Raw genomic sequence first — 13,333 nt, 5'->3', positions numbered from 1 at the left:
TTTTTTATTTTTTGAGTCTTTTGAGTCTTTGCCTATTAGATTGGCTTTGATGGTTGGTGATTGCTGACATTTTCATTTCTATCCTCTGGTTGGGTTCCTGCATTGTCATTGGCTTTTAGTTAAGTTGTTCTGTCTTTTTGTCCTACTGGGTTTTGCAAGCATCGCTTTTTCTTTTCTTTTTTTTTCTGCTTCTTCTCCTACAATGTCTTTGCTATCTTAGAACATTAGTGGGATGGGCTCCTCATAGAAATTTAGCTCTCAACAACATTGGTTAGTTTTTTTGTCCTGTATCTAGTCATTATTGTTGATTTCTCACGTAAGTGCACGTATCATTAACAAGTAACACAATTAAAAAGTAGAATTCGTTCTTACAAAAAATTGCTAACTACTAAAATTAGAACATATTAATCTTATTCAAACAACCTAATTATTAAAACGAAAAAATTGAAACTAATAACTAAAACTAATCTAAAATCTATTAACAAAATTATTTTATTAAATTCAAGTAACTACCAAACCTAAGATAATAAAATCTCTCAATACTTTTTCTGATTATTGTCTCTCTCTCTTAACTTAATTTAATGGATTAAATTGCTAATATAAAATCCTAAATTATTTACAAATTTTTGTCAAATTTCTCATAAAAATATCTCTCTTAATTAATTTACTATATGTTTGTATAAATTAAATTAGTGACAGATTCATTAAATTCATGCTCTAATTTTGATTATGTATGGCTTATAGGTGTATATCTACCTTATGTGTAAATCAAACCACCTAATCAACTAAGTGTATTCAAACATACGCTATTCTATTCAAGGTCTACGTGAATCTCTTTCTTCAAAATTTGACTTAAGTTTCCAATTCAATCTAATTGGTGGTCAGTCAATCAGAAGCATTAAGAATAGAATAAAATAAACAACATAAATCCATCAAACATAAGCAAAAGAGAGATAAATAAATTATACTACATATTGAGTTTAATCATAATCTTAGATAACTAATTTAGTTCCTTATCAAGTCACAAATCATCATCAAATAAAATTTAAATATTGAAAATAAACCAAGAAAAATAAAGAATAAAGAAATTCCAATAGTGAAACTCTTGATCTCCAAATCTTCTTGAATCCTTCAATTTCTTTTCAGCTCCAATGATAATTTTTTTCAACGATTTTGTGGCTTGAATCTCAGCTGTCAATCTGGTGTCTCCTTATATCCTAAAAGTCTTTCGAAAGGTTTTTTTTATAAAGCTTTAAAGTTATGCCAAGTTTGGTGAAAAAAGAAGTCTATTCTAATCAGAATTTCCTCATCAGACTACGTGAGCCGCGACCTTAACCATTTAAATAGTAGAAATTATAATTGTTCTAGGACTGCTGTAATTCTCTAATTTCGATAAGATTTTTGACCTCCTTCTAAGCTGAACTGAGCAAAGTGATAAATATGAAAGTTGTAGCTTTTTCTTTTATCTTTCCAATGGTTCTAGAATCATCTTATTTGGAGCTCTATAGAGAGAGTGTTATGATTGAAATACCGAAACGTGTGCAGTGAAAGTTTGCACCTTGAAATTGCTCTCTTTCTTCCATTAAAATTCTTCCTTCATTAAACACCTACAAAAGCACAAATAAATCAACAACAACCTATCTTAATCACATTAATGTCAAATTAAGCATCAAATTAACTAAGATTAGATTGACTCATATAAATTAACTAACCTAAAATAATTAAATAAAACTTACTAGTTTTTATGCATTACTGCAAAAACTAAACTACAATACTATCAAAATTACATCCAAATAACTCTATATCATAGAGTTATCACACCCTCAAACTTAAGATTTTGCTAATCCTAGAGCAAAACAGAAAAAAGAAACTAACTTACAAAAATCAAATTCAATTAATGAAAACTACAATAAATATAGTTACTACTACTACTAGTACTATTACTTTTTCTACTACTACTACTACTACTAAAGTGCACCAATTTAATGATTCCCTATAATTTCTTCAAAAGTATGTCTATCAATCATTAACTTAAGGAAAAATATAGACATAATTTAAATTCATGTTTCAATTCCAATGCAAGCACATCTTTGAATGAATTTTCGTGTGTGTGAATTTTTTATCAAGAATATCATAACATCCAGATGAATTTATACCTACACAAATTTCAAATTAATACTAGAACACCATAAGTTTACTTTTCATCTCTTTCTTCACTAATGTAGACTAACACTAAGCTAGGGATCAATAGGACTTTAATAAGCTGGTAATGTATGGCTAAGGTCAAGGTAGGATAAAAGATAATAATTTGGCTCAAATCATCCTAAGCACATAATTATTCTATGACCTATACATAAAGCTCTATTTTCCTTCTCCAAGTACACATTTTCTTCCACATTTGAACTTTTCTTTTTCATTTTTTCACAATTTCACACCTCCAAACTTATTTTTTTTTATTGTAAGTAATGGGATGATTTTTAATATTTTGAATTTTTCTCATCAACATCACCTTTCTACCATATGCATTTAGCTCAATATATATTTCCTAAAATAATATACATTCTTAGGAATGAAGGTTGCAAAATTGGAAATTTTATATTAAGGTTAGGCTCAATTATTATGTAATTAAACAAAAGAAAAGAGAAATTAGGTTCAAAGGGTTACACTAAGGATAAAAATTTAACAAGGTTTTTTATGCTCAAACGGCCCAAAGATGGCATAAATCATCTCCCTAACTAAGAATTGCCTAGAATTTTACCTTGAGAAAAAATCAAGCAAATTCTAAAATTCATGACATAATCTAAAATTTACATCAATATGAACCTTCTCTAAATATTTACCGTAACTCAAAATAAAAGATAAAGTGCTCAAAATTGTGGAAATCACATTCTAACGATGATACTTAACAAAAGCATTTAGCATGAATTCAAGCAAAAACCTTTTTCACTAAAAGATAAGAATTCAAGATAACTAGTTATCATTATTGGATAGAGAAATTATCGAAAAATTTGGCACAACTTTATTTTAGATTCCTAAAATTCGAACAAATAATAAATTCATTTACCAACTAATTCTAAATTATTTATAAATCTAGATAAACATGCAAATAAAATACAATTTAAAACTTTCACAAAATATTCACTACCAGAAAAATAAATTTACCCCTTCAAACTTAAACTAAACATCATCCTTAATGTTAGAAAAAATAAAGAAAAGGTAAAGAATACTCCCCTTACGGTTAAATGAATTTGAAGAAGCTATAATCTTCCTCCTTTTCCTTATTGTCATCTTCCTCATTGTCACTTGTAGGAGGATTTTTTTTTACTACAAAAAGAAAAAAAATAGAGATTAATGTCAAATAAATAAATAAAATAAAATAATTGAAAAGAAAGATAAAGAAAAGAAAAGTCTGAAGTAAGATTAGGAATGCTTAGTATTAATATTAACAAGAAAGAATTGAAAATCAATTCCCCGGCAACAGCGTCAAAAACTTATTATTGATTTCTCATTCAAGTACACGTTTCGTTAACAAGTAATATAATAGAAAGTAGAATTCGTTCCTACGAAAAATTAATTAATTCTTAATTGCTAACTACTAAAATTATGATACCTTAATCTTGTCCAAACAACCTAATTATTAAAAAGAAAAAAATTGAAACTAATTACTAAAACTAATCTAAATTCTCTTAGCAAAATTATTTTATTAAATTCGAGTGACTACCAGACATAAGATTATAATATCCCTCAATACTTCTTTTGATTATTGTCTCTCTCTCTCTCTTAACTTAGTTTAATGAATTAAGTTGCTAACTTATAATTCTAAATTATTTACAAGTTTCTGTCAAGTTTCTCATAAAAATATCTCTCTAAATTAATTTACTATATGTCTATGCAAATTAAATTAGAGACAGATTCATTAAGTTCAGGCTCTAATTTTTGTTAAATATGGCTTATAGGTGTATGTGTACCCTTTATGCAAATCAAACCATCTAATCAACTAAGTGTATTCGATTATACGTCATTCTATTCAAGGTCTACCTAAATCTCCTTCGTCAAGATTTAACTTAAGTTTCCAATTCAATCTAATTGGTGGCTAGTTAATCAGAAGCATTAAGAGCAAAAGAAAATAAATAACTTAAATCCATCAAACATAAGCAAAAGAGAGATAAATAAATCAAACTACGTACTGAGTTCAATCATAATCTTAGATAAACAATTTAGTTTCTCATCAAGTCACAAATCATCATCAAATAAAGTTTAAACATTGAAACTAAACCAAGAAAAATAAAGAATAAAGAAACTCCAAGAGTGAAACTCTTGATCTCCAAATCTTCTTGAATCCTTCAATTTCCTTTCAGCTCCAATGAGACTTTTTTTTTCAATGATTTTGTGGCTTGAATCTCAACTGTCAATCTAGTGTCTCCTTATATCCTAAAAGTCTTTCGAAATGTTGCTTTTGTAGGGCTTTAAAGTTAGGCCAAGTTGGGTGAAGAAAAAAGCCTATTCTAATCAGAATTTCCTCATCAAACTACGTGGGTCGCGACCTTAACCATTTAATAAAAGATATCGTAATTGTTTTAAGACTGTTGCAGTGCTTGAATTTCGATAAGATTTTTTACTACCTTTCAAGCCGAATTGGGCAAAGTGGTTAACATAAAAGTTGTAACTTTTTTTTTTGTTTTTAATGGTCCAAGAGTCATCTCATTTAAAGCTCTGTAGAGAGCGTTATGATCAAAATATCGAAATATATGCAGTGGAAGTCTGCACCTTGAAATTGCTCTTCTTCTTCCATTAAAATTCTTCTTTCATTAAACACTTACAAAAGCACAAATAAATCAACAACCTATCCTAATCACATTAACACCAAATTAAGCATAAAATTAACGAAGATTAGATTGATTCACCTAAATTAACTAACCCAAAATAATTAAATAAAACCTACTAATATCTATACATTATTACAAGAACTAAGTTAAAATACTATTAAAACTATATCCAAATAACTCTATATCATAAAGTTATCAGTCATTTAGGGAGCATCTTATTAGTTGTTTCTATTGAAGAATGATGTTTGTTGGTTTGGTCTTTATTTTTGTGTTTTGATTTCTAAAAAGGGACACTCGCGCTAGCAAAAACCAAGTACCCTACAAAGAGGAGAAGATGAGCAAAGTCTTGAAGAGATCCTTGCTTGTGTTGAATTGCACATTGTTAGCCTTGGCAATGTTGGTGGTCCCTTTATAATGAGGCTTTACTTCTTGAAAAGTGAAAGGAGGGCCTTGGGATCGAGCTTTTCTTCATTAAACCTCCTTTGTTTCTAGCTAGTGTTATTATTTTACTAGTGTGGATAACTTTTTGTATGCTTATGGTGTTATTCACCTCTTAGTCTCTACCTCAGCTCTGATAGTTTCAACCCAATTGGCTTTTACTACTACTTTTGCCTTTCTACTGGTCAAGCAGAAGTTCACATCTTTTTCTATCAACTTAGTTTTTCTGTTAACTATCGGAGCAATGGTTCTTGCTCTCCATATAAGTTTTGATCACCCAGAAAAAAAAAATCCAACCATCAATATTACTTGGGATCTTTTATGACACTTGCCACTTCGGCACTTCATGGATTTGTGTTACCGATGATTGAGTTAACATACAAGAAAGCAAAGTAGATTATTTCTTACTCCTTGGTAATGGAGATGTAAATGGTTATGTCATTTTCAGCTATTGTTTTCTGCACCATTGGGATGCATTTTCAAAAATAATTTAAGGCAATTTCAAGAGAGCTTTGCTTCCGGTGACAGAATCATTAGCTATATTATTTTTCCATGAAAAGTTCTAAGTTGAAAAAGATATATTCGAAGCTTTATCTGTTTGGGTGTCTCTGTCTTACTTCTATGGTGAGCTCAAAGAAAATAAGAAGAAAAATCAAGCTTCGGAAACAAAAATGGCCTAGTATGTACTTTGGAAACCCTTAAGCATGGTGTTGACAAGGTTTCGATGTTTCAGCATGGTTGTATCTCTCAAGTTTTAGTGGCTCTCAAGTTATTTTGCATCTCTTTTAATTCCAAGCTTTTCAGTTTTGTCATACACATTGTTTAGCTTGTGTGGTTCACGTCTACTAGCAAGAGTGTACTACCTTCACTTGTATATGCTGGTGGTTTCTATAGGTGCTTGTAAATATTGCTGGTATATGCAATTTATTAATACAATCTATATCTTGGTTGAGAAAAAAAATGGTTTATGAGTCACTCCCATTTAATTATGTTATTAAACTAGGAAACAAAATTAGTAGTTATATGGAATTCATCATTTTTAAAGCTACATACTTGCTAAGGTAAATTACTTGTATCCATATAAGCCAGTTCACACTGTAGATTTTACCTACAACAACATTTTCTAAACCACATAGTATATCGAAATTTGATCTAAACAATATCGTACAAAGCCAAACATAATAAATATTACCAACAACATTCTATCCACGTGGTCTAATAAAATCTAATCAGTACAACAAAAAGCTAAACACAATAAATGTCACCCACAACGATATTTTCCTAACCACATAATGTAACAAAATTTGATCCATATATAACTTCGTGTAAATTCAAATGCACACATATTTTTTTTTTTGAAAAAATATAATACAAAAAGCGTGATTAGATATAAAAATAAATAAAATTTTGATAAATTGTATGCATGATTTCTATTCTTTTATAGATAAGGAAATACGTGACTCTTTCTAATTAGAATATTATATTTTAATTATTTATTCATTTTAAATCAATTACGGTATTACTTTTGCTTTATACTAATTTGTCAATCAAAAAGTAAGTAACAAAAGCGTAATCAAACGAAGAAATCAAGCTTCGATCCATCTTTTTGGATTTGGAATTTGTATATAGTGCTGGCATAATAGGACTTAGGGTTGTTGATGCAAAAGCACAAGATTTTATAATTTTGGGAGAAAGAGAGTAAATGGCTACTGGATGCGGTTTCTGTTTTATATCTCTAAAACATTGTAAACAAAGAGAGAAGGTCACACTAGTTTCATTCATAGTCAACAAATATATATACAGCTTCATTATCATAAATCATCAATAGATATAACACTTGTTAATAAATGAGAAACAAGTGTAAAACATTATTATCATAGTAACATGCATAGCTACACGTAGTGGTCTTCAACACTAAGCAAAAAACATACAAACATGCATGATATCCAAGTGGATTGTCACTTGTCATTGTCTCCACTTAATACATGCAAGCATTAACTCCAACACAAGAATGGGTAGGCAAATTGAATGCTTTTCCTTCCTTGAAATACCGCATTAAACATGAGGAAAGTATTGTAGAATATTGGGAATTGCAAGGGTTCATGTTTTCCATCCCTTAAAACGTTTTCCTGTATTTCATTTTTCTCATTTAACATAAACATATCCTCAAATCACTGAAGCTTTTCCGGGACGTGTTAATCCTAGTCCTTAGGCCTTAAAACACATTAAACTCTTAATTACTGGTAGTTGCGATGCGACTGTGCCAACTGCCACCAAGCAGTGTATTTCTTTATAAAGTGTTGGCCTAGGGGGTGGAGATCAGACTGCCACGGCAAGCTGCAGAGAAATATGGCAACCAAACCAGGAGTTCTCACTGACTGGCCTTGGAAACCTCTTGGGAACTTCAAGGTCCTTGATCATGTTTATTTACATTTGTTAAAGTGTGATTGGAATTGTATATTATATTGACTGATCACTGCTAGGACGCATTGTTTGCATGGTGCAGTATGCTATCTTGACTCCATGGGTGATTCACAGCACTTACTCTTTGGCGATGAGTAAAGGGGAAAAGGAGGCAGACCTTGTCTACTACCTCATATTCCCATTTCTTATGACTAGAGTCCTTCACAATCAGATATGGATTTCTGTTTCTCGTTACCGAACTGCCAAAGGAAACAACAGGATCGTTGACAAGGGCATCGACTTTGAGCAAGTTGACAGAGAAAGCAACTGGTATTAGTCAGTAATTAGCTCTAATTAATAGCTATGTTATTCTTCTCTTTCGATTTGAGACTGATATTCTGAAATGATGGATGGTTGGCAGGGATGACCAGATCATTTTAAGCGGAATTCTGTTCTACCTGACAAATATGATAATACCAGGAGCATCTCACTTGCCCCTATGGAGATCAGATGGATTTATAATCGTAATTCTACTCCATATGTGTCCTGTGGAGTTCCTGTACTATTGGTTGCACAGGGCACTGCACCATCATTTCCTCTACTCTCGTTACCACTCCCATCACCATTCTTCCATTGCCACCGAGCCCATTACCTGTAAGCTACAACTCTAATCCATGTCTTGGTACTAATGAATTCCAACGCAAGACAAATCAGTTATACATGGTTCTTTTTTGCAGCGGTCATCCACCCATTTGCCGAAGAAGTTGCGTACTTCTTGCTCTTTGCAATACCTTTAATGACAATGGTGTTTACCGGAACGGCTTCCATTGCAGCAATATTTGGTTACCCAATTTACATTGACCTCATGAACAATATGGGACACTGCAACTTCGAACTGGTTCCAAAGTGGGTCCTCTCGACCTTCCCCCCTCTCAAGTTTCTCATGTACACCCCCTCGTAAGTTTTACCATTTGATCATATATACCTAAATTACCTGAATTAAAACTGTTCTTTTCCGTAGCATGATCACTGAATTATTTTTCCAGGTATCACTCTTTGCATCATACTCAGTTTCGGACCAATTACTCGCTATTTATGCCCATGTACGATTACTTATACGGTACAGTGGACAAGTCCTCGGATGATTTGTACGAGACTTCACTGAAAAGGCAGGAAGAGTCACCAGACATCGTACACCTGACGCATCTAACCACGACAGACTCCATCTACCATTTGCGGCTCGGCTTTGCTTCCTTGGCCTCCAAGCCCTACGCTTTCAAGTGGTACGTCACCATGGCGATGTGGCCTGTGTCATGTTGGTCTGGTGTCCTTACTTGGTTCTATGGCTGTACATTTGTTTCAGAGAGCAACACCTTCAATGACCTCAAACTGCAATCTTGGGTGGTTCCAAGATACACCATGCACGTAAAAACAATATCATGTTTCTCTCCTTCCTTTTACCCCTCTATATCTTTTTCTTTCAGATTGGTATACTTATCAATTTGATTTACATGATCGTTTTCCCAGTACCTCCTGCAAAATAAGCAAAAAGATCTCAATTGCATAATCGAAGAGGCTTTACTAGAAGCTGATAGCAAGGGAGCCAAGGTGGTGAGCTTAGGCCTTCTAAACCAGGCATGTTTATGCTTCCCCAATCATCATTCCCTCCTCCAATTACTACTTTAATTTCATACACCTTCAAACTAAATCAATGTTAATTATGCAGCATGAAGAGCTTAATGGGAGTGGAGAGCTCTACATCCAGAGGCACCCTCAGCTTAGAATCAAGCTGGTGGATGGGAGTAGTTTAGCTGCGGCTGTGGTGGTGAACAGCATTCCCAAAGAAACAACCCAAGTTCTCCTGACAGGCAGGATTTCTAAAGTTGGTTATGCCATAGCCCTTGCTTTATGCCAGAAAGGTGTCCAGGTACTTCAAATTTTTATTTTTATTTTTTTTAAAATTAAAAGATTGCATTTCTGAAACAGGGAAAGCACCCTGGTGATTACAGAAACAGCACTTGATTTTAAGATGTTATGCCCAAACCAGCATATCATCTCGAATCAGGTTTGTCAATCAACAAAAAATCAAACCCGTAAAAACATCCCCTGACGTCTATGTACAATTAAGCAAAATCAATCAACCAAAACAAACACAAACACAGTGGATGAGTTTCCATGTATGGTTGCCTGTTCCACCAGATCATTCAAAGACAAAACCAGAAATATGCACTCAACATCATGATTCAATAACTCAAAAGCATCTGAACTTAACTCAACATGTAAGATCAGTTCTTCACATCAGGTTCAGCAGGCGAGAAAACACCATCAAACCTGGCCTTAATCTCTCTGAAGAGCAATAAAAAGTAGGGCATGCAGAGCTGTTCAAACCATGTCTTCTGACTCCATCATTTGCTAAACATTCGGCTGCTTGGTTTTTTTTTTTACTCTAAAACTGCTCATTAACACATCAAGATTGCCCTGGTTCGGCCATGAGATAAACTCAGAAAGTACAAATTAATTTTGATGATGAGGCAGGTGGCCGCAATGAATGAGGATGAATACCAGAAGTTACAACACAGTGACTGCCAGTTTGGTAAAAACTTGGTTCTTGCAGAAAACTATGACCAAAAGGTAAATTTGATGAAAAATTTGGTCCCAAGCCCCCAACTCCTAATCTCATTTATAGAATCAGGACAGGTTATAATTTGCAAACTTTGGGCAGATATGGTTGGTGGGGGAAGGATTGATAGACAAAGAACAGCTCAGGGCAACAAAAGGGACAGTGTTTATTCCCTTCACGCAATTCCCACCAAAGAAACTGCTCAAGGACTGCTACTACCACACTACTCCTGCCATGGTGGCTCCAAAATCTCTTGACAACATTCACTCTTGCGAGGTTAGCATATACATGTACACGTCTATTTTCCCCTATTTAGTTTATTTTTTTATTTTAATTTGGCACATGATAAACAATAAAAATGATGACAGAATTGGTTGGCAAGAAGGGTGATGAGTGCATGGCGGGTGGCTGGGATCGTTCATGGTCTGGAAGGATGGAACGTCCATGAATGTGGTCAAACCATGTTTAGCATGGACAAAGTTTGGGAGGCCACTCTCCGCCATGGGTTTTGCCCTTTGTCGCTCTCTATCTAATGATGGCCCATTGTCTCACAGAAGAACAATAAGAAATCTCTACTCGCACAAGGCTTTTATGTTTCGTAAAATTTACCAGCAATAAATTGGACTTTATATTTATAAAGTTCATGCTATTTCTATTCATATACACACGTATGCATGCATATATATGTAATTTTTTTAAATAAATAATATTTCTTATTTTTCGTAAACTTTAAACTTAATTATGAAAAACGTGAGAAATTAAATTCAGACATAATGCAACACATGACGAAATGACAAAATATTCCTACATGCAAAATATTCACAAAAATAAATTGAAATTTAAGTCAAACTAGAAGGTCAAAAATGACAATCAAAGGAAAAATGTGTTCATCAGTGAATTATAAACATAAACAATTTGATTCCTAATATAGATTAATAAATTAGGAAGCGTCAAGAAATATTATTTTAAGCGTCAAGAAAGCTTGGCTGGCTGCATTTCATCATGGGTTTCACCCTTTGTCGCTGTTTGCAGTTAATTAACAATCCTTTAATTATTATATAATATTATTTCTTTGTAATATTTTAAAAAAAACTAATTATTCCAATCAATAAGTACTATTATATGGGAAATTAATAAGATATAAAGATTTAGGGGATAAAATTAATTCTAAGAATTATGAAAACTTTTTTCTCCCTTTTTACAAGCAAATTTATGTGTTTGTATGAAATATAACTAGTGTTTTTTCGTTGTTCATTATTAATTTGTCTTACATTTATTATTTGACGATACATTATCAGATTAGATAGAATGATATAACTCATAAATATATCAAAAATCATGACCATGTCAGACAATAAATATCGCCCAATTTAATATTTTCTTATTTTTCTGATTTTAAAATATAACTAATTAATTATAGCATTGTAGTACTGTACATTCTAAAATGTCCCTAATCTAAAAATAGGTTAAAACACTATATATTGGACTTGGCTCCTTCCTTTGCGTAATCCTAGGCCTGGCAATTGGGTTTGGGCTTAATCAGATAATTACTATGCCTATGATGCTCACATAATAAACAAAGGCATAACATTTAAAAAAGCTTTTATATTATTTAAAAAAATTCAAATAAATTCTTCATATTTTTATTACATTTAATTAAATCCTTAAGCTTTTATTTTGAGTCAAATCAATTTTTTTATTTTTATTTTAAGTCAAATAATTATTTATAACTAATGATTGATTTAATTAAAATATCATTTATCATTTTTTATTGCGTAATACTAATGTGACATATTAATATATCAGAATTGATGGTGATGTAACATGCTGAGATATTATAATTGATGATAACGTGATATGATAATTTGACATGATAATATGATTATGTGACATTTTTTACTCTCTACATTAACGCCATATTAGTGCTATGTGGATATAAAATGACAAGTGACATTTTAATTAAAGCCAATTAGTGAATCATCAGTTATTTGATCTAAAATAATAATATCGAGACTTGATTAAATCTAACAAAAAGACCTACATTCGTATGAGGTTCTCCCTTATTTTTGATATGAAATGAAGATTAATTTTCAAAAAACAAAAAAAAACTACATAATCTAACAAAGTCTTAACCATATAAACCAAATCACATGATAGATTTTACCCGCAACAACATTTTACTAACCACATAGAGTATCAAAATTTGATCCCAACAATATCGTACTAAGCCAAACATAATAAATATTACCCACAACAACCTAACCACATGGTCTAACAAAATCCAATCCATACAACAAAGAGTTAAACACAATAAATGTCACCTACAACAATATTTTCCTAACCATAAGATGTAACGAAATCCATCCATATAAAACTTGATAAAAATTTAAAAGCGCATGTATGTCACTCGCGACAACATTTTCCTAACTAGATGATCTAACAACATTTTTTGTTATCAAGAGATGTAAATATTAAGAAAAACTAAATATGAATATATAGAAGAATGAAACTTTCATTCTCCATATTTTATAAATAAAATAAAATTTAAAAGTCATCACCATTTTTTACTTCCCAACTACATAATTTAATAAAATTTGATATGTACAATTTCCTAGAAGGTCAGGATAGATGTCACTATTGTAACATGTGGGTCCGGGAACCCGACCGCCAGACGCAGGTGAAAATTAAATCGTTTAGGAGTGGTCACCAATCTTTTTTTCTATAGGTGTGATTGGTCACCTATTAACCCGATTCTAATTGACGAAGTCCTAAATTAATTTTAGGTCCGTCGAAAGAACAAGAACTGATCCACGTTTTTTAGAGATGGGTTCGGGAGTGCGGTTACACACGGAGAAGGGTTAGCACCTCCGTAGCGCCCGTTCCATGAACGGTACCATTTAATCTTAAGTTATCCTATTATAGCCTACTTTTGATTTAATCCATACTTATTAACTAAATTTTTTATTAAATTGACTGACTGAGTCTTTTATTTGGTTTTTTTTTATTTGGTTTTACGTATGCACATGATGCAAGTGTAAAATGATGT

The 13,333-nt window shown here is 32.0% G+C and overlaps 2 protein-coding genes and 1 pseudogene across 3 annotated transcripts in view; all 3 read left to right on the top strand.

Moving 5' to 3' along the window:
• LOC18607128 (protein ECERIFERUM 1) overlaps positions 1–67 on the top strand; it is a 2,343-nt gene extending 2,276 nt beyond the window's left edge. The window contains exon 8 of the mRNA XM_018114816.1: positions 40–67. Within this exon, the coding sequence (XP_017970305.1) occupies positions 40–67 (28 nt within the window). The remainder of the gene's footprint in view (positions 1–39) is intronic.
• LOC108660605 lies at positions 2,274–5,789 on the top strand (annotated as a pseudogene).
• On the top strand, positions 7,241–10,946 carry LOC18607120 (protein ECERIFERUM 1). Of its 2 annotated transcripts, none has more exons than XM_018115332.1 (10): positions 7,241–7,673; positions 7,771–7,997; positions 8,089–8,321; positions 8,405–8,612; positions 8,714–9,092; positions 9,195–9,302; positions 9,394–9,594; positions 10,203–10,298; positions 10,390–10,563; positions 10,656–10,946. In XM_018115332.1, the coding sequence occupies exons 1-10, from the start codon at positions 7,614–7,616 to the stop codon at positions 10,818–10,820; spliced, it is 1,851 nt and encodes a 616-aa protein (XP_017970821.1). In that variant the 5' UTR covers positions 7,241–7,613; the 3' UTR covers positions 10,821–10,946. The 2 variants fall into 2 exon arrangements, with proteins under 2 accessions (XP_017970821.1, XP_017970820.1); XM_018115331.1 differs by having other exon boundaries at positions 7,242–7,673; positions 8,405–8,624.

Source organism: Theobroma cacao, chromosome 2 (assembly GCF_000208745.1).
Source record: "Theobroma cacao cultivar B97-61/B2 chromosome 2, Criollo_cocoa_genome_V2, whole genome shotgun sequence".
NCBI classification, from domain to species: Eukaryota; Viridiplantae; Streptophyta; class Magnoliopsida; order Malvales; family Malvaceae; genus Theobroma; species Theobroma cacao.
Note: the sequence above shows the minus strand (reverse complement) of the source record. Positions and strands in the feature narration are given on the sequence as shown.